Source organism: Babylonia areolata, chromosome 20, assembly GCF_041734735.1.
Source record: "Babylonia areolata isolate BAREFJ2019XMU chromosome 20, ASM4173473v1, whole genome shotgun sequence".
Taxonomy (NCBI): Eukaryota; Metazoa; Mollusca; class Gastropoda; order Neogastropoda; family Buccinidae; genus Babylonia; species Babylonia areolata.
Window position 1 is genome coordinate 27,203,242 of NC_134895.1, and position 26,571 is coordinate 27,229,812.

Consider the following 26,571-nt stretch of genomic DNA (forward strand, 5'->3'; position numbering starts at 1 on the left):
TGAAGGGGGTATGTTTGCGGGACGAGAGGCAGGACTCCCCCAGGCCCCGGGCTAGATTTTTGATATGGACGCGGCTATGGTCTTTAGACGTGATAAGGGGCGCCTTTATACCGTAAAAGGTCAAAAAAGGGGGGGGGGGGGAAGGGTACGGCGTGCCCCCCGAGGTGCCCGCGCGAGGCGGGGGAAAAGGGGGGGAGTTGAAGTCCCCCCTTGGGGTGGGGGATCGCAGTAGGTAAAAATCCCAGGGAGGCGGCCCCCGGCCTTACCGGGTCCCATGGGCGGCCCCGGGCCCTTGTTGTTCCCCCTCCTCCCTTCTTGTCGACCCCCCCCCAACCCCCTTTTTGGGGGGGAAAAGAAAAATTTGGTTTCCGGGGGACCCCTTACTTTGCCACCCGGCCAAGCCCCCCCCGTCCCCCATGGAGGGGATTCGGGGGGTGGCAACTGCTCTGGGTCTTCCCGCTTTTGGGCCGGTCCCCCCTGCTGGGGGAGGCCACGCATGTCGGTGGCCCGGGCGTGCCCCCGTCTTGGGGGGGGATGATCCCCCAAGTTCCGCCCTATCAATTGGGCCGGGTTTTTCCCCTTTCATGGAGGTAAAGGCCCCCAGTGACCCGGGGGTTGGTCACAGTAGGCTGGCGCCCACGGGGGGGGGTTTCCCCCATTTACCCGTGGGGGGGCCACCTATGGTGCAGTGGGTTGCGGGGAAAGGGCCCCCCTTGCCCCTCCCACTGGCCCCAAACCCAGCCTTCACGGGTAAACCACACACCCCCGACAAGTGGGACGACCTTGTGGTAGGTCGAGCCCCTTGACCAATATTGCCCTAGCCCACAAATCGGGCCTCTGAAAACCACAGGTGCCCCCAGGGCGCCGACGGATTCTTGTCGGTAGGTCGAGCTCCTTGCCCTATGCCATAGTCCACAAATGGGGCCCTGTAACCCCCCAAGGTGCCCTAGGGCCCCGGATGGCCCCAGGGGTCCCGACGGTGCTGAGGGCCCTGTGGGCCCCAGGGGACCCTCGGTTCCCATACCCCCCCCTCGGTCCTACAGGGAGTGGGGGGGTTGTTGTCCCCCACAGCATTTGTGGGCCCTTTGCATCGGGGGACGCCCTCTTGAGAAGGTGGGCACCCCCCATCCCAAGCAGGGTTTGGACTCGGCCACCGTCCCCCCCCGTTCAGGGAAAGGACTAACAGGGGGCCCCATGGCCGGGGTGGGGATGCCCCGTCCCCTGGGCGACCATGCCAAGGACCCCCAGTGGGTTTTAATCCACTTGGGAGGACCGCGGGTGGACTGGAAAAAAAAAGGTGGGACCCCCTTCTTGGTGAGGGAACAAGCGGAGGGAGCACTTCCCCCACCCCGGGGGGGGCAGTTTGACCCCCCCCTCCCTGGGACCAGCCGAACCCAAAAACTCGGCTTTCCCAAGCTCGAAGACCCCCCAATGGGTCCTTTGGAACGCCCTCAGGTCTTTTTTTCCCTGCCCTCCTTACCCCATGTGACTCTAACCCCAAAACAAAAGGCGATCAGGGCCGAAAGGGTTTTGCGGGAAAGGGGTTTAACCCACCCTGCATGTCAGGGGTGTGTCATGCCTCCTCCGGCGGGAGTCCTCCTCCCCCGGGTGCTTTTTTCCGAGAAATTTCCCTTAAAAAATCCCCAAAAGGAGGGGTGGTGTCCGGGTAACGGGCACCTGCCTACGGGAAAGAGAGCCCTCTGCGCAGGAATGAGTTGGTTCACAGCGCCCCCTTCCCATTTCGCTACCTATCTTTAAAATTTTTAGCAGGTGGGAAAAATTTGGCCCCGCGCTGCCCCTCGGGTTTCCACTTTTAACCTTTTTCGACGCTTTTCCCCCAAGGGGGCAGTGACTGGGGAAACGTCCGGTTAACCAGGTTAGGGGGTCTCTTCCCTGTCCCCCCCGGCCTCTTACTTACCAAGGTTAAAAATTTTTGGCTTGGGTTTTGTTTTGGTCTCATGGCAGCTGCGAACGTCCCAGCTTCCCCTTAGTACTGGTAGCGGGCGTGATGCCCATTCTCTCCCTTCTAAATTTGTGGAGGAGAGGGCTCCCCTGCAGCCCATCCCAGACAGCAGCACTCCTCTTTGGATTTGGGCCCCTTTTGTCAGCCCAGGGCAGAGAAAAAACGGGAGGGGGCCCTCATTTGGCCCACCCTCCAGAGGCCCCCGGGGTTTCTAGCCTTGAAGAGGCCCGGCCCGGGGCCCCCTCAAACCCCCCAAACCCCAAAGTCAAAGCGGGTGGCGGGAATCGGGGGGCAGGGAATAAACCCCCTTGTCCGCCCAACCCCGACGGCCAGGTTAAGGCAGAAGGTAGCCCCCATGACGGGGCCCCGATTCAGCACCGCATTCATTAGCCCCCCCAAGTAGGAAACTTGCCCGGGGCATGCAATCAGGGGGCTGCTCTGGGTTCAACGAGGGATTGTATCGGTGTAGAGTCGGGGGTACTGCTGCTTGGGCGGAGGACCGCCCCCTTAAGATCCCTCCCCCCTTAGTGCCGTAAAATGGAGCAGGAGAGCGTCTTAGAAAAGAGTATCGCACAAAACCTCTGGGGCGAAATTAATTTTGGGGCCCGGGGGCCCCCGGTTTTTCCGGTGGTTTGTTTGTGATTCAAAGGTGTGGAGCCCAGTTTTGGATTTGCCCCCCTCTCAAATTCCTCCCCAAAAAACAAATTTTTCAAGATGGCCCAAACAGGCACAGATTCGGGGGGACCACCCAAAGGCGTTTGGGCTCCCTTATTGATCTAAAAGATGCTTATTTTTTTCTCATCTTGGCTCCGCGGTACCTGAGGTTGTTGGAGGGAAAGGTGTTCCTTCCGGCCCCTCCCATTTGGTTGCCCTTCCCCCTTTCCTGTTTCCAAAGGTGGTGCGGGAATTGGTGCCCATGTCCATCGGATATTTTCTTGTTGTATGGGAGGGTTACCCGGCCAGTCGGGGCCCCTGTCCGAGTATACGGCCAGACTTCTAGCCCCTTTTGCCCCAAAACGGGCTTCCCTGACCGGGAAAAATGGTGTCCCCAAAATTTTCCCCTTCGATTCTTGGGGTGAGTTTTCGCCCCGCGGCCCATATAGTTCTCCGCGCCGATGGGGGGGTCTGGCACCTTCGCCACTTGGGTTTCCCAAGAACAGCGCGGAACCTTTTTCCCCGGGAAGATGGGAGTCCATGGCCCCTTCTTCCCCTGGGCGGTTTTTCTAAAGGCCCTGCCCAGAGGGATGGGTACGCTGGTCCAAGACCGCCAGGGGTACCCGTTTTTTTGGGCGGGGGGTTCCTGAGGGCACAGGTTTTAATCACCCTCTTCGGACACGGGGTTTTGCCCATAGCCCACTTTTTCGGTGGCATATTCAAAACGCCTCCCCCCTGGGTGGGGAGCCAAGGATCACCCCCAAGCAGCAGGGATTGGTCCCGGGGGAACCACCCACATCATGTTTGGGAAAAGGGGCAGTTTGCGGGCCCCGCATTTCTGGGGGGGCCCATGGCAAGACCCCCGCGAAAGGAAAGAGGGTCGATGTTATGTAAACCAAAGGGGGGGGGGGGCCACTGGCGCCCCTCTCCCTGGGGAGATTTCCCTCGTTGGGCCCCAAGCAAGGGCTTGCACTTCAGTGAGCATTAGCGGGAAAAGGCCAACTCTGGCAGTGCTCTCAGAGGCCAAAGGTGTAATCCGCACAGATTGGACCTAGAAAAGGCCCCCTTCAGGGGGTGGGGGAAAACGGGGGTTTCAGCCGATGATGGATTTTTGTCACAAATTTAACCAAGGATTTCCCATTATGTCTCTCCGGCCCCGCCCAGAGCGTGGGCAGTGGATGTCTTCCTGATGGGCATTTTGATTGCCTCCGCTTTCCTCCTTTCCAATTCTGCCAAGGTGATATGGAAAAAAGACAGATTGGAAAACCCGAAAGGTGACCCTCTTGCGCAAAAGGGCCCAAAGCCCAGCCTGGTTTCCGGACCTTCAGTCCTGAACTTTTCCCACCCGGAATAAAACCCAAATTCATTGTGGGCGCCTCGCTGGGCACCCCTATTCAACCCTCAAGCCCCCCTGCCGCTTGGTGTGTCGGTCAAACTGTCGCATCACCATTGAAGTCTTCGCCCCCTCGGTGGCCTGTGTCAGCGACTGACCGGGGGGGTCCCTCCTCGACCTCTCCATAGTCCCAGAGAAAGGAGGGGGGGACAAGTTTTGTATGCTTTCGGGGAAAAGGAAAGGGTTTTGCAGTGGGGTACAGCTCGGGTTCCCCCCAACTAACCTACAAGCATGCAGGGGCCCAAACTTTGGGGTCATGTTCTCGGTTTCACCCTTTGCTGTTCTGTGCGAGGGAAAGGGCTCCCTTTGTCCCTCAATAAAAACAGCTAGGGGTCCTCCCTTTGAAGGGATTTTCTTCGGAAATGGCTGGGGGCCCCCTTGAAGGAAGCTAGAAACCCAGAAGAATCCCCCTTGGCCCTTTTTCCGGGTGTGGATTTCTTGAAAACACCCTTTTGAGCCATTGGGGACTATTCCTTTCGACTTGCTCCCCCTAAGGCTTTCCTTCTGGCTGGCCACTGGCCGTGAAAGAAGCAGATTCATGGTTTTGGGAAATTGCCACAAGTCGGGCCCTTCCCACGAGGGGTTTCCACATTTTCGTTTCCTTCCGGGTTTTTGGGCTAAGAACAAGACCGGGGCCCCTTCCCTCCTCTTGAGGGCAGCCTTTTTTGAATTCTTGCCAAGTGTGAGGAAGGATCTCTGCCCTTTTCGGTGTCTCGATATTGGGTAGGTCTCGCTTGGGTTCTTTAGAGGCGTCTCTCATCTCCCCAATGAAAATTTAAAGAAGAATGCGCAGGCACTTTCCGCTGGGTTTCCAGTCATTCGAAAGGCCTACTTATGAACAGGGAATCGGGTCTTCATCCCGGGCAACGAAGTGGGGGGACTAGATTTCGGCTGTTTCCAGCCCGTGCCAGCAGCATGTCTTGGGGGAGCCTTTGGCGGTCTGAGAATCCCCTTTATCAATCCTGGAAAAAAACGTATACCAGGGCTGATGGTTCCCAAAGGGGATTTCCTTTGTTTCGGTAACACTGCCCCCTTTGTTACAAGGCTCCCCATACGAACCCGTAGGCGTTGCCCCCCTAAATTTTCTTTAAAATTTGTTTAAATTTCATGGTACGTATATGAGCCAAAGGGAGGGTTTGTATTTCCCAGTTTGGTGTTACTATACTTCCCTGTCAAACTGAAAGCCCGGCCCCTTTCCTGCGTCTCCAACCCCGGTTCTCACGGGGCATTTTTTCGATGGCCCGGAAAAGTTACGCTTTAGCTTTTAGGGCGTTTGATTTGGTAGGCCCACCGGGCAGCATGCTTCTTTTCACTGTTAGCCACGCAAAATTTTGGGAAGCAGAGCAAAAGAAAGGCCTGTTTGCATCAGTTTGACCAAAGGTAAGGTTATGTAACACCAAACAGGGAGTATAATACAAACTCCTTCTTTACTGTTAGTTGGGTGTCTTGAAATTTGATGAAATGTCTAGTAAGCCTGGAAAAATCTATTTAATATACACATACTTAACACTTGATCTGCTAGTGCAGGACTCCGGCAGGGGTCTGACCTTCCTGCCCTGTGCAAACTACTATCCGCCTATGTGGAGAAAACGAAAGTAGCGACAGCCGATATACCTACCGGAAGTAGGTAACCTCCCCTTTGCCCATGACTAGCGCCCTCTTTTCGGCAGCCATCTTGACTCCTGCTCCTGTGCTCTTCATATGGCTAAGGTTTTTTTCGTATTTTCTGTCTATTCTTGGCGTTCGTGTTTTTGTCAAATTAAGTCTTCAACCAGGTCACATAATTATATAGCTTGATTGGGCAATCGGCTCTAAATTAAGGCGCAATCGCAATCGATTCTAAATCACATACTTAACCATGACCAACTAGTGCAGACTCCGGCAGGGGTCTGACATTCCTGTCCCTGTGCAAACTACTATCCGCCTATGCGGAGAAAAAGAGAGCAACTACGGCGAATAACCTCCGGAAGTAGGTAACCTCCCCTTTGTCCCCATAGCTAGCGCCCTCTTTTTCAGGCAGTCATCTTCGACACCTGTTCCTGTGCTCCGCATTCGGCTAAGTTTTTTCGTATTTCTTTCTGTCTGTCGACCCCTTGGCGTCCTTGTTGTTTGTCTAATTATGCCTTCCAACAGGTCGCATGATTATGTAGCTCGATTGGGCGATCGGGCTAAAATTAAGGCGTGATCGCAATCGATTTGGTGGACACTCCGGGCCCTCTACTTTGGGGCCCGGTAAACAACAACACCGGCCTGCAGCCTCCACTTCCTCCTCTACCTCCAGTTGACTCCAGGCCCCACTGCCTCCGACGTCTCCTCCGCTGATTTCTAGGGGTTTGTTACCCACATACTAAGGCCAGTGGTGCATTGGACAATATTTCTTTTTCGATCCCGCGAACGGAGCTCGACGCGATCCGCGTTTTCGCGGTCCTGCCAGTCGGCAGTGCCCGAGTCGATCTCCTCTATCTCTTTTGCCAACTCCACTATATCAACAATGGAATGTGCCCCAATCCCCTTTGGGAAATCAACACACACTGGCTTGGATCCGCCTGCTAGACAGGGCCCTATAAGCGATGTGTCCCGTGGCGGCGGCCGTGGACATCAGCTCACTCGCCCCCCATGCGGCATGCCCTCTTCCGTCTCGGGTCCTATAGGGACCGAGGCGCTTAGGGATGCCCTCCCCCTGTGCAGGGAGGAAGGTGGACCGTTAGGGGATCTGCTCGCCCATACGTGTGCGTCCTCCCCCTTGTCTCAAGCAGCCGATCCAAGGAGGCAACTCTGCTCCGGCGCCCTTTCCGGACACCGACGCAGTTACCTTCCCTTGCTCCGACACCACCCTTCGCCTTCAGTGCAGGTGGTGGCTCGGCCCCTACAAGCTCTGCCCATACAGCGGTAGCTCCCTGTTCCCCACTCACTAAAGGCGATCAGCAATCTGCTCAACCCAAACAACCAGCAACTCATTGCTAGCTTGCTGCATCAATTATGCACCACTCTGCTTTCTGGTACACACCATCTACCACTGCTCACTCTTCTGCTGCAGCAAATCTGCTTCCACCCTCCATGTCCACCTCCCAGCAGCCTGGTCACGTGCCCACACAACAGCCTGAGCATCACCCTATGCCATTGGAGAGACATTCTCTGAAGGGGACACTGATACAGAGGAACCACCTGGGGAAGATCATCAGCTGGTTTCCTTTCAAGAAGCACCTTGCCCTCCTTGCTTCCTACTCTCCTGCATAGGGTACAGACCATTCGCGCACCGGACTAGCCCTATAACATGTGGTGCTATGGAGATTATGGGCATCCAGATATCCTCCCATGCCCCTCCAGTATGCTCTTACTCAGTCAACCATGGTAGTTGAGGCACTGCAGAACACATTGGCACGCATCAGGGGCCAACCCATCACCGATGTCCCCCCTGACTCACTTCCAAACTTCCCAGCGGCAATGGGCCGGGGGAAATTCCTGAAAACTATGCCCTGATCCACTCCAAAACCCCCGGGCCCTATCCCTCAAAAACCACTTCTGCTTTCTCATTAGGACCTCATACTTCTCCCGCAAAACTTGCGTGACAGTCACAGAGTTACAGTACATGACAAATTCATCATGGACCTGGAGGAAACACTCAGATCTTCTTTAGAATCGACCTCTGCCATGGAAAGCTTCCTTGCGGGCCTTGCTGCGGCCCTCATGGAAGCCCCCACTGAACAACCAGCAGGCCTTGATGTTACAGTTTTCTCACCGTTCGTCCAGCAGATCAGCCAGCTTCTCGTGCGTTCTGCGGGCATACAAGCACAGGCCTACATGAATATAATTTTGGCCAGGAGGGATGCTGTGCTTGACCAGTCCACATGCGCTCTCCACCAGAACACGCTTCCCTCAGAGCGCTTACCCCCACCAACGGTTCCCTCTTTGGTCAGGGATTTCCCACGACGGCCATAAAACGGCACGCAGACTTGCGTAGGGACCTTGCTCTTGGCGCCGGCCCTCTCCGCACTTCGGCACAATCGTGGCACGCTCAGCGACAGCAACCATATTCCTTCAGGCGAAGCAGTGCGGCCACCTTCAGGCCACGTTCACATCAGCCATCCCTCTCTAACGCCAGGGGCCAACCCAGGGGGCAGCCCAGGGCGTACAGGTGTCAGCAGTATGCAGCTTGGCCTCCACACAGGCCGACAGCCAACTCCAGACCAGCCCACCCCCAATGACTCACCCCCGCCCTTCACCCCCCACTCGCGCACCAGCAGCCAGCAGGCAGCCTTTCCAGGCACATGCCAGCGTGGCTGTCCCTCCCAGCATGCGAGTGGGTCCTCCGGGTGATAGGGTCGGGGTTCCGCCTTCCTTGGCTCTCCTCCAAGGCACCTCTCACCCTCTCTCCTCCTCCCTTCCCCCCCCCTCACAGGGCGACTCAGCCCGCTCAGCCCTGCGGGACGAAATCATTTCTCTCCTCCACAAGGAAGCCATAGAAGAAGCCCCTCCTCTGTCACCAGACTTCTTCGGCCGCATCTTCATTGTCCCCAAAGCCTCCGGCAGATGGCGGCCGGTCCTAGAGCTTTCCCTTCTAAACGAGTACCTCCAGTACAAACCATTCAGCATGGATACACCCGCATCAATCAGGGACTCCATCAGGCAAGGCGACTGGGCAGTCTCCATAGATCTCACAGACGCATATTTCCATATCTTGGTTCACCCCAGGGACCGCAAATGGCTACGCTTCTCATGGGACAGCAAGTCCTTCCAATTCAGAGCACTTCCATTTGGCCTTGCGCCAGCCCCCTGGGTCTTCACCAGGGTGGTCAGGGAACTATGCCTAGCTCTCAGGAGCAAGGGCATACGCCTAAGGGTCTATGTAGACGACTGGTTGATCCTTGCCAAGAGCAGGGCCCTCTGCCAGCACCACCTGAACCTTGTCAGGAACCAATGCCAATCGCTGGGCTTTCTCATGAATGCAGAAAAATTGGAACTGGAGCCCTCTCAGCAGTTCGAATTCCTGTGTATGGCGATCGACTCAGTATCAATGACCATACGTCCGGCCATGCCCCGCCTCCACAGGCTACACAGTCTCCTGTCTCAGCTATCACAGGCAACCTCAGCATCTGCCAGGGAACTTGCCTCTCTGCTAGGCTTCATGGAGTCCCTCGCTGCACTAGTTCCACTAGGGAGACTACACAAATGCCCATTTCAGCGCCACTTCCAGGACAGGTGGTCCCAGTCTTCACAGGCATGGGACACCCGTATACCTCTGGGCACATGGTTCTCACAGTCGACCCAATGATGGATGGACATGCAATGGCTCAAGGCTGGGGTTCCAATCTCGAACCCAGCACCGGATGCAGAATTGTACACAGATGCCTCCAACATGGGCTGGGGTGCCCACATGGACAACCACACAGCCTCGGGGACTTGGAACCCACAACAGCAGTCGTGGCACATCAACAGACTGGAGCTGGAGGCGGTCTTCCTTGCCCTCCAGCACTTCCTCCCTCACGTATTGCACAGGTCGATCATGCTATGCACGGACAACACGACGGTAGCATGTTATCTGAACAAACAGGGGGGAGCTCACTCACACCAGCTGTCCCTGCGCGCAGAGACATTCCTCCTCTGGTGCCAGGAGCACAGCATCCACCTGACAGCACGACATGTCCCAGGCAAGCTCAACATTCTAGCAGATTACCTCAGCAGATCCCACACCGTGCTCCAAATGGAGTGGACCCTGTCACACTCAACTCTTCAGCCGATCTGGGACCATTGGCACAAACCACAGGTGGATCTCTTCGCCACAAGGTTCAACTTCCGCATCCCAACATACGTCTCCCCAGTCCCAGACCCGCAGGCCTGGGCCATAGACGCCCTATCGATCAGCTGGTCCAACCTTTCGAGGTACGCCTTCCCCCCACTTCCCATCATGGGAAAAGTCCTCAGAAAGGCAAGGCTGGAGAGTGCCACCTTGATTCTCATCGCACCACACTGGCCAGCACAGCCGTGGTTCCCCGACCTCCACCTCACTCACGTTCCCCCACTCCGCCTTCACATCGGCAGATGCTCCCTAGTCCAGCCCTGCTCGGGCATTCCCCACGGAAACCCAGAGGTTCTCAACCTTCACACCTGGCTACTGTGCGGGAATCTCTGTCAGCACTAGGCGCCTCCGATGACACAGCTGACCTTGTGTGCAGTTCACATCGCAAAGGCACTCAAGGTGTTTACTCTGCACACTGGAACCGCTGGCTCTCCTGGTGCTCAACCCACTCAGTCAATCCCACACACCCATCCAATATGGATCTCGCCAACTTTCTTGCCTTCCTCTCCTCCTCCAAAGGCCTCTCTGCCTCTGCAGTACGGATCCATCGCGCTGCAATCAGCTCCACTCTTCGGCATCTGGGCGGGCCCTCTTTCTCAGATGACCCCCTGCTCAGAGCACTGGTTTAAGGGGCTTCCCTCAGTCATGCACGTAAATCCCTCCGGACCCCTTCTTGGGACCTTTTTCTGGTCCTGCAATACCTCTGCAAGGCCCCCTTCGAACCCCTTGCTATAGCTCCTTTCAAGCTACTCTCCATGAAGACACTCTTGTCTCACTCGCCTCAGGCAGGCGCTGTAGTGAGGTTCATGCCCTCAGTGGCATCACACAAGATATAGCCTTTGAGCCGGACGGATCTATCTTGCTTAGATTCCTCCCTGAATTTCTTGCCAAAAATCAAAATCCCAGTACACCCTCTCCCATTCTTTTCATCAAACCGCTCTCCTCTATACTGGCCCATGACGACGAGGACAGATTCCTCTGCCCAGTCAGGGCCCTGCGCATATACCTTAAAAGGTCGTGTCCCTTCCGATCGTCCAAACGACGCCTCTTCATTAGCTGGAATCTGGACCATCCGCGTGACATTAGCAAGACGTCCCTGTCTCGATGGATAGTCAATGCGATTAAAGGCGTGTATGCAGACGTAGGATTGAGACTTGATGCCTCCTCAGCCAGAGCACATGAAGTCAGAGCATGGTCCTCTTCTCTTGCCTTAGCCCACTCACACGGCTGCCAGACATCATGGATGCTGCCTACTGGAAAAACCCTGCCACCTTCATCGACTTCTACCTGAGAGACGTCGCATGCTTGCGGGATGATGGCTCAAGAGGCATCGCTTCTGTGGTGGTTGCACAACAGGCCATCGCAGCACACAGACATCAGAAAAGGTGAGCCCTCCACCTTATTGCGCTATTCTGCACTAGTGGGTCATGGTTAAGTATGTGTAATTGAAAGGAAATTTTCTTCCTAAAATTACGTATAAGTAACATACTTACCGTGACCCAAATTTAACACCCTCCCGTCCTCGCTGCTTCCTGTTCTCCCTGCATGCTGCGCTGGTTACGGCATATTGCCGTCAAAAGATGGCGCTAGTCAGGGTGGCAAAGGAGAGGTTACCTACTTCCTGGAGGTCATTGGCTGTAGTTACTTTCATTTTCTCCGCATAGGCGGATAGTAGTTTGCACAGGACAGGAATGTCAGACCCCTGCCGGAGTCTGCACTAGTGGGTCACGGTAAGTATGTTACTTAAACGTAATTTTAGGAAGAAAATTTCCTTTTGAAAAATAAAATAGAATTAATAAACCTCCGGAATGTTTCACAAACTTTGAGCATCTGAGGCACAAAGGCATTGTTCTGTTTTAACTGCATCTTATTGTTTTTTTTAGGAACATGAAGACCAGAGGAACTTGAACAAACTTTTTGCTATTTTTGGCACTGTTAATAGGTAGCGGCAGCCCCCATGGCTGATGCCGGGAAACCTATGAACGCCTAAAAAATTGACTAATTTTGAAGTGCATTTTCTCAAAGTTGATTTCATTTTGTGAAAAACTATCCAACTGAAATAATTATTTATCATCCATATTTTTAATTTTTTGTGTTTGCTTTATACAATGCGTAATGAGTTCGCGGATGGAAGAAAAAGAAGTGTACTGTAACGCGAAATAGCGATCCTTGTTCAATGGTGGCCGGCGTCTTTCTGAGCGCGACACAGTTAGTTCAACCACATAGTGGAAAAAATCGCATCCGTTGTTTTCTATTCATTGGTTACTGTTCGAAAAACTGGGAGCCGTGAAAGGCGAAAGTTCAAGGAGAACTTTCGTGTGTTTTTTTACAAGCCTTGGGCGAAGTAGGGTAGTTAGATCTGAGCGCAAATTTACGGGAATTTTTCGGCTATCTTTCAACGCCTCGCGCAGTTCGAAAATGAAATCTGACCCTACGCGATACTGTATGAGCGGTAAAGAGCATTTTCTACTGATTTCAATGGTATCCGAAACTAAGATTTTTGATCCATGGTCAATTTGCTCAAGCGATTCAAAAGCAGGTACCCCTCTTCATCAGTTGCGTCGGCCCAATCAACATTCGACACAGGAGAGCGGCACTTCATCTAACACAAAAATGGCATTGTTTCTCCAGAAAATCTTAAGTTTCATCGGTAAGTTTTATAATATTTTTGAAAACAAATGTCTTTAGCACTTTCATGCACAATATTGAGCTGAAATTCTTTGAATCAGGATTTTGATCGATGTCAGTAACTGGGCAGCTTGGATCTATTTCATCAGTGTTTTCGTAACGTGACACCGTGTTTCAATTGGAACACGATTTATTTTTTTCTGAGTAAAACACACAAAAACTATTGATACAGAATGAAAAATGGACATGTTAAAACAGAGCCCATGAATTCCAATTACTAATATTTGATTGATTTTTGCTTTAGTAAGCAAAATATTACCTGGGTCTAAAACCGGAAGTGCTCGGGACAGCATTAGCGTCGTCTGCTACAGACTCGGTGAGTGTTAAATAAGTGAGTAAAAAAATTGTAATGTGGTTTCTTTTTCCGTAAGATGAGCATTTCATTCAACATCACACAAAAGTCTGATAGTCTGATATTATAGTTGCTTTCTGCTTCGATAGCTGTGAAACTTTATATAAATATATACAGATAGTTACTGTGCTCTCACATTCCAAAAAGAACAAGAACACCAATTCATACTACCCCCCCCCCCCTCCCCCACCTCTGCAAACTTCACTTTAATAATTTGCTGAAAGTTGTATAATCATTCCCCTCACTTGTCTCTGAGTATCATCCACCAATGGTAAGTAGAGGGGAGGGGGTTGTCAATGGTTGTGGCAAACTTGGCACTGAGCCAAATCATTGACCACTTGCTCCGGCTTAGAATCCCTGACTGCTGACCCACCACCTCCTCCCTCCAGTCATCCCCTCCCCCATTTCTTTCCTGTCAGTGGAGTAGGTGTGTGTGTGTGAGTGAGAGAGAGAGAGAGTGCAAGTTTGCATTTGCACATGTATGCTTGTGAGTATGTGTATGTATGTCTGAGTATGAAAAAAGTGTAATGTGAAGAGATATATGATTAATTTGAACAGTGCAGTCAAGATCCTGTTTCTTAAAAAAATTAACACCAATTTTTAACAAACTAAAATTAGTAAAAAGAAAATCAGTACAATAATACCCATAGCCTAAGCTGCACATCAGGTTAAGTCAAACTATATAACACTATCTGGGATCCAGCAATTAAGAGTATAACGTGTGTGTGTGTGTGTGTTCATGTAACCCATGATATGCTATGCATCTCGACTGCATGAAACAGGAAACAAAGAGATAATTCATGAAATGATAAAATGCAAAATACCATGCACATATTGTGAATGAAATACTCACTTTGATATATATATATATATATATATATAAGACATGCATTCTCACATACACACACAAATAAAGGTGAGTACACAAAATATATATATCAAAGAATAAGATACTAAGTATGATGTGCATATTAACAATAAAATATTCAATATTTAGTAATCATATATACCTAAGACATTTAGTAATACATTCATCTCAATCATGAAATGTTGTACCCTGAAGTGGAAATATTTGAGTAAATAATCACATGAAACAAAGACACATGAGTACATGCAGATGGCAAAGCTCTTGTCAGCAACTGGAAAGGACAGACCCCCAAAACTTCAGCCTCAGCTGCCAAAGCATAAGTTATTGCTGCAATCTGAGTTATTGTGTGAAAGGTAAATGCAGCCAAATAGTTCAGTGCAGTGAATTTTGTGTTGCTGTTGAATGCATACTTACCTGTCAGTATGCCATTTTATAATTCTGTTATCACAGTGTTTTCCTCCCACTCAAAACACACACAAATTGACAAAATCCTAAACATATATTAAACTGAGAGCTCTGTTTTTGGTTGTATGTTTTAAATTTAATATAACTTTTGTTCTTTCTTATGAGCTGATCTGTGTATCTAACATGTTGCAGAAAGGGCTGCTCATGGCAGGACATGCAAGACCTATTCAATGATCCAAAAAGGCCAGTATGAACAGCTCAGGTAGCGAGCAGTATGTTATTGCTGATGCCAGGAAACCTGTGAGTGCCAAAAAAGATATTTTTTGGTGTCCATTTTCTCTCTTGTGCATCAAATGCCATTTTGTGAAGAAATAAAGATGCATCATCCACCTTTTATTTCTTATTTATTGTGGTTCTTCTACAATGAAATGCATGACTGGGTTCATGGGTGGAAGAAAACAGATTCATATATCTGTCATTTTTGCTAGCAACTTAAGTAATATTTGCTCCCTCTTGGGAACCTTTGTTGTGGAATGCCCCATCAACCTACCCATTCTGTACAATGCTCTCAAGTTGCATTTGTTTAAAAATTTGCAGTTATTTTGCAGAAGCTGATCAGCCAAGACCACTGGTAACTTATTGTGGCTGTAACTTCAATATTTTTTCAAAAACAAAAATTTTGAAGAAGTCTCATCCACAACGTGCACCCTTATTTATGAGGAAATCGGGTATCATTCCTTTTCTGCCAACTTTAGATGAAAGTTTTAAGATTGATTTTAATTTATTTTGAAAGCTGACATTTCACTTAATACACACACAAAATTTCCTGGTCCTACTTGTGACAGTTACTGAAATATTCATCTTTGCAGCATGCTACCCCAATAAACAGTCTTTTTTCCGCTGGTCAAATTGAAGATTTTTCAAAGTTTGAGACTCTGATAATTAAAATTCAGTAAATTATCCTGCCTGAAAAAAATTCAGTGCACTTTTTGTGATGTATTCTGCAAGATATTTTATTATGAAATGCAGCTGTCTATTCTTTTCAGTGCTGTAGACCTTCAAAGTTGCTATTCTGTGCAGATTGACATGTCTTGATTTTCTATTTCCCCCTACTTTGACAGGCATATTTTCCAATTTCTTTGCTGCTGAAGTGTTATTTTTTTCTTGTACAATATGCTATTATCATATGGTTTTCGGAGTATATGAGTTTTCATAACAGTATCATCATGGACAGTACAGTATGACTGAAAATGTGAAAATATTAAGTACTAACAGCATGTACGCATCTTTAAAATGGAATATCTTCAGAACCAATCAAGATATTCACTTACTTTTTTGTTTGTTTTTCTTATATTGTCTTGTTGTTTGCCAAAAATCACATTTCAGTCATTGTAATGAATATTTAAATTTTCACTCCCGCCACCTACTGTTAATGTTCGGTGTATGTATTGAGATACCAGAGAATTGCTTGAATCCTTGGACCAGAAGTTAAGATAGCACAAAAGAAATTGGTGACAGTAATAAGCCACCACCACCACCAACAACATTCAACAACAACAATAAAAAGGCATTGTTCTGTTTTAACTGCATCTTATTGTTTTTTAGGAACATGAAGACCAGAGGAACTTGAACAAACTTTTTGCTATTTTTGGCACTGTTAATGTTTGGTGTATGTATTGAAATACCAGAAATTTGCTTGAATCCTTGGACCAGAAGTTAAGATAGCACAAAAGAAATTGGTGAAAGTAATGAGTCACCACCACCACCAACATACAACAACAATAAAAAAAGAAATTGTAAATGTATTTTTGTAGTTTGAATGAAAGGATATTCAAGTGAAAGCAATAATTTATTTACAAAATATATAAAATGAACAAGCAATGACAGAACAAAATTAAGACAGGATAAATTTCAATCTTTACTATTTAAGATTATAACAACCCTCCAACCCCCTCTCCCCCACCCCCCCGAAAAAAAAAAGAAAGAAAAAGGCAGCTACAACAAACACATATGCAGAGGAAAAGCTAATATAACGTTGATGTTCTAACAGCTAGTTGGAAGTATGACACCACTTACCAGAGGTTAGATGTAGAGTAACATACATATTCAATATCTGAAGATGTTTAAAATATACAGCACACAGTCTGTTCTCTTTGAATTGAAGGATTAATACTTCAATACAGCATTTCTGAAAGAATGTAACCTAAAGTGAATGGGGAATAGGCTGTGGTTTTATACCTGTGAAGTTTTCATTTCTATTCCTCCGTGTGCTTACACAGGAAAGTGTGGTGGAAAAGGGTTGTGTATCCCCTGATGTCATCCCATTCAAATGTTGAGACACAAACTTTGTAAATATGTTGTTGGACAGCTGTATTTCATTGCCCTCCAGTCCTTCCCTTTCATTGAGCAGTTTATTTTGAGACTGGTAAATACTAAATCTGGAAATTACTGAACACGGGACTGACCTGCTTGTTTGCCCCCTGAATGTTGCAGAGGGAACGGATAAACAAGACCATTGACTATCTGGAAAAGAGGAGAGAAGATCAAGAAAGAGTCAACAAAACTGTGTAACAAGCAGTGCTGTGTGTGTATGGAGGTGTATGTGTAGGTGTGAATGTGTATCTGTGTGTCTTGGGTATTTCAGTTTTAGGCTGTATTTTATTAGTTTTATGCATTTTGAGTGAATGGATGCATTGCAGTGCTTTCACATATATGTATGTTCATATTTAATCTGATTCTGTTTGTGTATAATCCATAAAACACACAGCTGTTTTTAGTGTGAAATTGATTGAACTTAAATAGGCCAGTGCATGGCAAGAAGACTGATTGAACAGGTGACAGGACATTTAATTACACATACTTAACCGTGACCCAACTAGCGCAGACTCCGGCAGGGGTCTGACATTCCTGTCCTGTGCAAACTACTATCTGCCTATGCGGAGAAAACGAAAGCAACTACGGCCAATAACCTCCCGGAAGTAGGTAACCTCCCCTTTGTCCCGCTGGCTAGCGCCCTCTTTTTCCGGCAGCCATCATGACCCCTGTTCCTGTGCTCTTCATACGGCTAAGTTTTTTTGTGTATTTTCTGCCTGTCTGTCGATTCTCTGGCGTTTGTGTTTTTTGTCAAATTATGTCTCCAACCAGGTAACATAATTATGTAGCTCGATTAGGCAATTGCGCTAAAATTAAGGCGTGATCGCAATCGATTTGCTGACACTCTGGGCCCTCTACTCCTGGCCCTCTCAACAACGCCAACCCGCCGCCTCCTCCACTTCCTCCGCTCCCTCCGGTCGACTCCAGACCTCCACCACCTCCTACACCTCCCCTGGTGACTTCTAGAGGTTTGTTGCCACACACTCAGGTCAGTGTTGCCTTTAATGTCATTTTTATCGATCCGCGAACGCACTCGACGCGATCTGCGTTTTCTTGGCCCTGCCAGTCGGCAGTGTGTGAGTCGACCTCCACTATCTCTTTACCCATACCCACAGTTGCACCAATGGAATGTGCCACATCCTTTGGGGAAACAACACCACAAAAAAAGAAAAAGAAAAAAAAGCTTGTTGTGGATCCGCACGCTAGACTGGGCCCTATGTGCGATGCGTCAGTGGTGGCAGCCGTGACATCGGATCACGCGACCCCTGCTTCGGCACCCTTGCCGGTGACTGCCGCAGTTATTTCCCTTGCACCGGCACTGCTCCTCGCCTACAGTGCAGGTGCGTGCATGGTCCCACCAAGCTATGCGGTGATGACCCCATCTGCCACACCGCCGATTGCTGCTGTTTCCCATCCACTAATGGCGTCTCAGCAAGCTGCTCAACCAAACAATCAGCAACTCATTGCTAACTTGCTGCAGCAATTATGCACCACTCTGCTTCCCCGTGCCACACCTTGCGCCTGCACCACCCCTCGCCCACAGAGCAGGTATGTGCACGGCCCATTGAACTTCGGCAGTGCTGGATTCTCCTGCCCCATCGCCTAACTCTGCTGTTACCCAGACTAATATCGGCACTTCCACGTTTGAGTGCCTCTTGATAACTCGATCCTGCCTCTCGGCAGTGCTTGGGCCGATCTTGTCTATCCCTTTATCCGTCAACACACAACAGCTGAACGTCGGTCCTCTCGCAGGAGCTATTCGCGAGGTTGGACCGCCGTTCAGCTACAGGGGGATGCACATCCCACGGCAAGCCGATGGACTTGTCACCCCCTCGTCCACGACGTCCATAACACTGGATTACGGCACCGTCATGCCACATGCCCCGACCGTCTCGCGTCCGATGGCGACTGATTTGGGTTGGGATGCCCACGGCACTAAGGGACATTATAATCATTCCCCTTGCGGCCATTTTCACCTGTCGGTTACGGTGGCATCAAACCACGGACTCTCACACGCAGCATGACACTCCTCCCTCTACAGCAAGGACACGTTGCACTAGGGGATATATATGTGCTCTAAAGACACCATCCTTTTCGACGATTATCGGCGCCAAGGAAGGCAACTCTGCATTTGTAACCTAGGCAGTTGACGCTGTAGTTACTTTTGCCGACACAGCACGTCACTCCTGCACCCCGTGCTGTCCACCAACGATGTTTTTTTTTTTCGGTTTCTCATTGGGTCCTGATGCCCATTCATGGACTTTACACAACTTTGCATAGCAACTGCAGCTTTCTTGCTGTTTCTCAGGCTTTTGGCCACTGAACTTTGGGGTTCTTCATCCCCCCACACTTGCACACAGTCCTCTGCAGGCAACCATCCCTGTTACCGTTCTCCTGGTTATACACAATAACGGGAAATAAATCACAATATTTCCCCATCTTTCTTTTTGATTTATTATTAAAAAAAAAAAATGTATATATATATATATATATATTTAGAGGGAGGGAGAGAGAGATATAGATATAGAGATAGAGAGAGATATATATATATACAATATCTTGCTACATTTATACACATTTCTATTTACACTTATAGATGTATACTTATCCCTCGGTATATACGTGTGTGCGCTTACGGGATAGGTTCATACAACTTTCATATTAACTTGTACAATTTTATTTCTATCTCTATTCATTGAGATTCCCTACATATCAATACAGACACACTTGCAATTGCGTCATTCTGTTCACATGCCTAGATCTCTCTGTGTCGACATACTGGCACTTTATTCATATGCGTATGTACATCTTTATTCATATGCGTATGTACATCTCTTATATATAGCTGCATACACAGATTCCTTCCCATTATGGATTTTGCACACTTACCCATTTACTTGGGTATATCTGTGCACGCTACACGTTTGCTTATACAGCCGCTTATTTCTCGTGACTTGATCTCTTGTCATGTCATTGGCATATTCCTCACACCATCACTTGAGTTATTGGAAGTTTATAATCCCATTGCACATATATGTATTCATTTTCATAAATTCATCCCTACCTTGCTTTTGGAGGACGACTGCACTCACAGACAAAACTGCCTCATTCACACCTGAATGTATGCTCCTTCACATATCAGTAGTGGCTGGTCCTTAGGGACCCACACACACTCCCTTCCCACCCACAGGGCTAAGGATGCCCTCTCTTGGTGCATGGAGGGACAAGGCAACCCAACTCATTTGCCTACAACAATCACCCACAGGGCTAGAGATGCCCTAACCTGGTACAAGGAGGGATGAGGCAGTCCAACTTAGAGGTGCCACTCCGGACACAAATGCCCTTCATTCCTTCCAAGTTTTAGCGGGCCCAAAAACTGCCCACTGGGCAGGAGACAATCACCCTAAGTCCATCTCTTCCACTCCTCACTTGTAGCAGAAGGCCTGGGCAATAATTGTTTTCCTCTACACTCGGGAGAATGGCATATTGACGAGGACGGATGCGTCTCACAAAGCACAACGAACCGTTCATTACCCACAGGGGCATACCTTTCTGCCCACTCATACCGACATGGTAGATGCCACATTCAAGCACATTAGTTCGCCCCATCGCCTTGCTTGAACAGAGATCCAGCATCGATGTCTCAAACAATTGGCGTTCGAAAGCATTTTCTGCACTTGGTCTTCCCTGCCCGATCCTTTCAGCCTCAACACACAACCACTGCTGTGGTTACAGATTCCTTCTCAAGCACTGTCTTTCCAATGAGACACTTCCAGGGGTTTCTAGCCTAGGCAGGCTATCCCATCACAGAGCCCCAGCCTTCAGTCAAGGGCCTGTCAGAGGATGACTTTGTTGTCACTTCGGAAGCAAGCACCATGTCTTTCAGACACATGGTTGCACCACAAGACCCCATCAACTCCTTCCGGCTTCCTTACACTTCAACATAACCTGCATGGTGGACACCTTCATCCCTCAAGCACACAGCAGCTGTTTCCTGATTTACCCATGCTGACTGGTGTCCTCCTAGGACCAGTATGTGATAATCAGTCGTGTACGACATTGACCATCATATCAGCAGAGGAGGCAACTGCTGCCCCGATTATTCGGGCTGGAATTTTATTATACAGTTTATAGTAGAGAGTGTTTTTCCCAAGTTGCATCCCCAGTCCCTCGATCAAGAGGGCCTTAGGACTCACCATAGGGACGGATCCCAAAGGTTAGATAGCCCCCTAGTCTGGGAGACATAGTCAAGGCTACAGCACCAAGTCCCAGTGCAATATGACTTCTAGTCTGAAAGACATAGTCCTTCATTAAAGACTAAGCTGCAAATGATTTCCCTTTGCAATTCAGAAACCGCTGATAATACAGCTCTCACTTTACTGGTGGCCATACTGAAAACGCATGTCAGATCAGTGATTTGATGTAAATGGCCAGTACAACACATCTAGAGCCACTTTCCTCCCTGTCCCCGCCCCGATCCATCCCAGACTTAGTGCGCACCACACACAGCCAGAAGCCTGTCATGGATCTGGTCCCCTTTCTCACTAAAGAACCTTCAGCAAAAATTTTCCCCATGGAAACCCTCTTCCTTTAGGAATTCCACCACAGACTGAGACTCAGTGACCTGCGGGCACATGAAGTGCACTCCCACAGCCTGATCCAACCCAGCCATTGACTGCCGACAACTTTCTGCAGGTTGCTCCAACATGCCACACTCAGGTAGAGAAGCCACCAAGCCTTCCGTATGCCCCTTCGTGATGGTACCTACCTAGGCAGTTACACAGCCCTGTCCCAGAGACACCAGGGACCTCAAGTCTCTTGTTGCCAAATGTCTGCCCTTCTATGCATAGGCAACATGCCAGTGCTGTCTTTTTTGGCAATGACAGAAAAGTGGGGGGGTGGGGGTGGGGGGTGGGGGGGAGAGCGCCTATCGCCTGTCAGCTCTCATGGAGGAGCTCTACAGATCTGGCTGTCACGCCTAAGGCAAGCCCAACATGGTGGCCTACTTCTGTCTCGTGCCACAGTTTCCTCTAAACACATATATCACTTCCACTATCGGCCCACAACCGATGTGGAATCATCAGATCAAACCACATGTGCACCTCCTTGCAGTGACGCTCAACTGCGCTCAAGTGAGACAACCCAGTAGGGTGTTTCCTTCCCTTCCTTTGATTTGAAGGGCTCTCAGTACAGTGTGGATTCAACACACTGACTCAATTTTCTTTGCGCTACATTTATCAGCACAGCTGTGGTCCACAGACCTCTCCCACAATACAGCTGCGGAACTCAGTCTTCTTTACCCGCACCAATATCCCTCTACCTTCAATGAATTCTACTTGAGGGACATCTATCGCTTTAGGTATGATGACTCAAGAAGCATTGCCTCTGCAGTGGTCACACAACAGGCCATTGCAGCACACTGGCGTTAGAACAGAAGGATTGAGACTTGATGCCTCCTCAGCCAGAGCACATGAAGTCAGAGCATGGTCCTCTTCTCTTGCCTCAGCGCACTCAACATGGCTGCAAGACATGGATGCTGCCTACTGGAAAAACCCTGCCACCTTCATCGACTTCTACCTGAGAGACGTCGCACGCTTGCGGGATGATGGCTCAAGAGGCATTGCTTCTGTGGTAGTTGCACAACAGGCCATCGCAGCACACAGACAGTAGAACAGGCGAGCCCTCCACCTTGTCGCGCTATTTTGCACTAGTTGGGTCACGGTTAAGCATGTGTAATTAAAAGGAAATTTTCTATCTAAAATTACGTTTAAATAACATACTTACTGTGACCCAAATTTAAGACCCTCCCTGCTTCCTATTCTCCCTGCTCACTGCGCCGGTGATGGCATAGTGCCGTCAAAAGAGGGCGCTTGCCAGTGGGACAAAGGGGAGGTTACCTACTTCCGGGAGGTTATCGACCGTAGTTGCTTTTGTTTTCTCCGCATAGGCGGATAGTAGTTTACACAGGACAGGAATGTCACACCCCTGCCGGAGTCTGCACTAGTTGGGTCACAGTAAGTATGTTATTTAAACGTAATTTTAGATAGAAAATTTCCTTTAAGGCATCTGTTGTGAAATAGCCTGTGGCGACGAATGATGATAACGTTTCTTCATTTACATAGTGCCTGTCCAAGGACTTAAGGCACTACAGTAAAGACACTGTACAAGAAATAACAATTATAATCCGGTTCTGACATTCACAGTTGCAGGAAAACAAATGAAATTTTCCTCAGGTGTGAAGTCTGCACTCACACTCACACTCTCTCTCTCTCGCTTTCTTTCTGTCACTCTGTTCCCCCCCCTCCCCCCCCCCACACACACACCACACACCATCACACCACACCACTTTCATCCATCCACTATATGAAAATGATTGGATAGTTGAGGGAAAGAGGAACAAACCAAATCTTAACTCACTCCAGACGAATAGTTTTCTCCCTTGCTTTCCCCTGCAGACGACCCATTTGTTTGGGTTAGGAAAAAAATCACCAAAAATACAAAACACAGAGTAACTGAATGAAACTCTCTGTACTTGACCCACTGACCCCTCTTCTAATGTCGTGTGTACGCCCATCCCACTCCCTCTCTTCACAGCCCTCAGAAGCTCAGTCACTGTCAGTACTTTCTTGCTGGTAGCTTTCTTCACTGCAGATACTTTATTCAACGTCTTCATCATCCTCGTCGATGTCAAAACCTTCAGTCTGAAGCGTTTCAATCCCTTCAGCAGCAGTAAAAAGCTGCCGTTATGATCTCGTTTGCTCCAAAAATTTCCACTTGTATTGCCTGTGACACCATTTTCGATACGTATGCAGATTAGCTTGTCATGTGGGGTACCCCAAGGTCAACAGCTGGCCAGTGAGTGTATAGTCATGGAAACCTCATGAAGAAACTTTCCATTCGACCCTTGACATGTTGCAATGCCTGGTGTAGCTGCGATTTTTATGCTACCCATGAGGAAAACGACAAATTTTTAATTGTCAAAACCGCTATAGCGTTCCATTGTCTGGAATGCTACCTTACGTTAGGAACGCTGTAGTGTTCCATCATCCAGAGTGAGTTAATGGTTTTTTGTAAGAGAGTGAATTTATCTGAAAATATGTGATTTCAACATGAGCACAAACATTTCACTTAACATCCCCCACAGACTCTTGCCTTCTCAGTAGGTTTGGTTTTCTTGTTTTCTTTTCATTTTACTTTACTGTAGCTGATATTAGTATAATGCATTCAGTGGGGAGAGGAAGCAAGGTTCGTCTTACAAATAATTCTCATGCATATGCATGAAAATTAAATTATCAGTTGTTTTGACTGAAATATAAAATTATTTTTTAGTGATTGATGTTTGCTTATAAATGCACCTGAGTATATTAAGACTTTCTTTTGGATTCCTCTCCCTTAACTTCACTATTTGTGTGTTTGCTTATTTTGCAAAATCTTAAAAAAAAATTTGTTTTATACTATTCACATTTATTATCAAATAATCAATTTTTTATCAAAAAGTGTCTCCATGACAAAATTTTTAGGAACTGTGTGTTTGTGTATGCATGCATGACTGCTTGTGTGTGTGTGTGTGTGTGTGTGTGTGTGTATTTGTGTGATTTTCAATTTTAAGGCAAACTCATATTACATCTGCTCTTGGAGAATGCTTGATCATGAGCAACTACTGTAACCCCATACAGACCTTGCAGCATAAAAAAACAACACAACACAAAACACACACACACACACACACACACACACACACACACACACACACACATCACACACACACAAACAGCAAATAACAAAAACAAAAACAACCATAAATAAGTCTGTGTTGGTGCCAGCGAGTACAAGGTTTTCAACAGTTCTAAAACTAACAGGGTGATACTGTTTTTGACAGGAGTTTTCTCTGAAATTTTCACTTTGTTTATGTTTATGGTAGCTATATGAAAGCAACTCTGAATGAAGCCTTTATGTACCTCTATATGTACAAGAGGGCTGGTAGAACAAGCATCATGGAGCAAAGTCAGAGAAATTTACCAGCAAAATGGCAAAATTTTTAGTGATAACAGAAATAATGTTTCTAAACTGGAAACTATTCATCAGTCAGCTGTGTACAGTAATTTAATCAGATAAGACAGATTCATGCAATATCAAACAGGATAAAGCTGAAGGCTTTTGTGACTGAGTTCATCAAAGATGTAAAATGCATTTGTGGAGAACGCATAGTATATTCAAATGCCAGAGTTTGAAATCATTTTTACCAAACTTTCTGGAAAGTTCATTTGAATTTATTTTTGACAATTTCAAGATGATGTCTGCTATAATAAAAGGTTTGATGCACAGTCCAATTTAACATTTGTAAAACAAATTTTTCGACCTCAGATGCAGGCAGGTCATGGAGCACTTTTTTCCCCCCACATAATTTTACAGGTTACATGTCTATTTAACTCCTAAGAACGGACATCTGGTTATTCACCTTCATACATTACATATATAAATATAAGGTATATTTTGTTTTGTACATACATCCACGGTTGGTGAACGAAAAAGTGAAATAGATAAAATATCACCAGTTTGAAACAGTATCCTGTTCTGTCTGATAATTTGACTTTCTTTTTATTCACTGCATATTCTGTAAATAAACAGCGACTTTGATGTTATATCCAAGTTCGATCATGACTCAATCAATATGCAGGAGTAAGTGAGTATTGTGAGTGAGTGAGTGTGTGTGTGCGTGGGTGCTCACACATGCTTGTTTATTGAAATGCTCACTGATATATATCATTTTAGTTGCTTGTTCATTCACTACTTTACACTTACATCGACAAAATGTTGGTTGCTTAGTTGTTTTTTTCCCTTTTCAGTGTTCTGCACTGGATTTGTTGCTCAAAAATCAATTGAATAGATGTCTTCTTTTGTTTTCTTCTGTATGTGGAGTGATGGCCTGGACGTAATCCGTCCGCCTAGGAAGCGAGAGAATCTGAGTGTGCTGGTTCGAAACACGGCTCAGCCGCTGATATTTTCTCCCCCTCTACTAGACCTTGAGTGGTGGTCTGGATGCTAGTCATTCTGATGAGACGATAAACCGAGGTCCCGTGTGCAACATGCACTTAGCGCATGTAATAGAACCCACGGCAACAAAAGGGTTGTTCCTGGCAAAATTCTGTAGAAAAATCCACTTCAATAGGAAAAACAAAACTGCACGCAGGAAAAAATATATAAAAAAAAGGGGTGGCGCTGTAGTATAGCAACACGCTCTCCCTGGGGAGAGCAGCTCGAATTTCACACAGAGAAATCTGTTGTGATAAAAAGAAATACAAATACAAATATATGCACATTTTCCCAGTCAGGATAAAACAGTTGATTATATTTTTCATGTGACTGCTCTATTCTTTTCATTCCAAACAGAATGTCACGCAGATTTAAGTTGAACCATGAACCAGTCTGACCATGTTTTAACCTTCCAAAATTGTTTAACAGGAGGGCAATAGTAAAAGAAATGTTCCTCACAATCTACCTTAGTTTCCAGAACTTGAGAATTGAATTAATTATAGACCTTGTTTGTTAGAAAAAAATTAGAGTAATTTGCCCTTGATTAAGCCGAAAAGAGAATTCGTGGGGAGTCTCTAAAAGTGAAAGTTGCGAGTTCGTCGATTGTTCTTGTGTAAATGCTTCATAATGGGTCTGGGGAAAACGGGAGGAAAGAAGTACTGTGTGTACTGCTTGAACTTCAAAGGAAAAAAGGTGACATCGCAACGAATACCAGCCACGAACCGGTTGCATAGAGCGTGGCGAGCTCAGAATCACTTCGTGAACTGAAAAGGACAGCACCCTCAGTGGCGATGATATTCCTTCACTTTTTACTAACAAGGTCTTCAAAACAAGCACGGTATGTGACATTTTGAATTGAATATTCATTTTTTATTTCTCAAAATATATTTGTTTCAGTTCAACAGCCAAGCCTAAGAATGTTTTGGGTCTGATTTCTCGACGAAGGATAATTATACTGTCTTCATTTCTCACACACTTATCTGCCTGATGTTTGAATCCAAAAGCACAATTTAACCTTTAAAACAGAATTACAGTACACCAGCTG

General features: G+C 47.7%; 1 protein-coding gene across 2 annotated transcripts in view; it reads left to right on the plus strand.

Moving 5' to 3' along the window:
• Positions 1-25,135, plus strand: part of LOC143295359 (protein PET100 homolog, mitochondrial-like) — a 30,396-nt gene extending 5,261 nt beyond the window's left edge. The window contains exons 4-5 of one of the 2 annotated variants that reach the window (XR_013057006.1): positions 11,022-11,192; positions 16,614-25,135. Coding sequence is in view for 1 of the 2 variants with exons in the window: in XM_076607015.1 (XP_076463130.1) it covers positions 16,614-16,691 (78 nt within the window). In the remaining variant the exon portion in view is untranslated. The remainder of the gene's footprint in view (positions 1-11,021; positions 11,193-16,613) is intronic. The other variant, XM_076607015.1, reaches the window with a different exon arrangement.
• Positions 25,136-26,571: the final 1,436 nt, after the last annotated feature.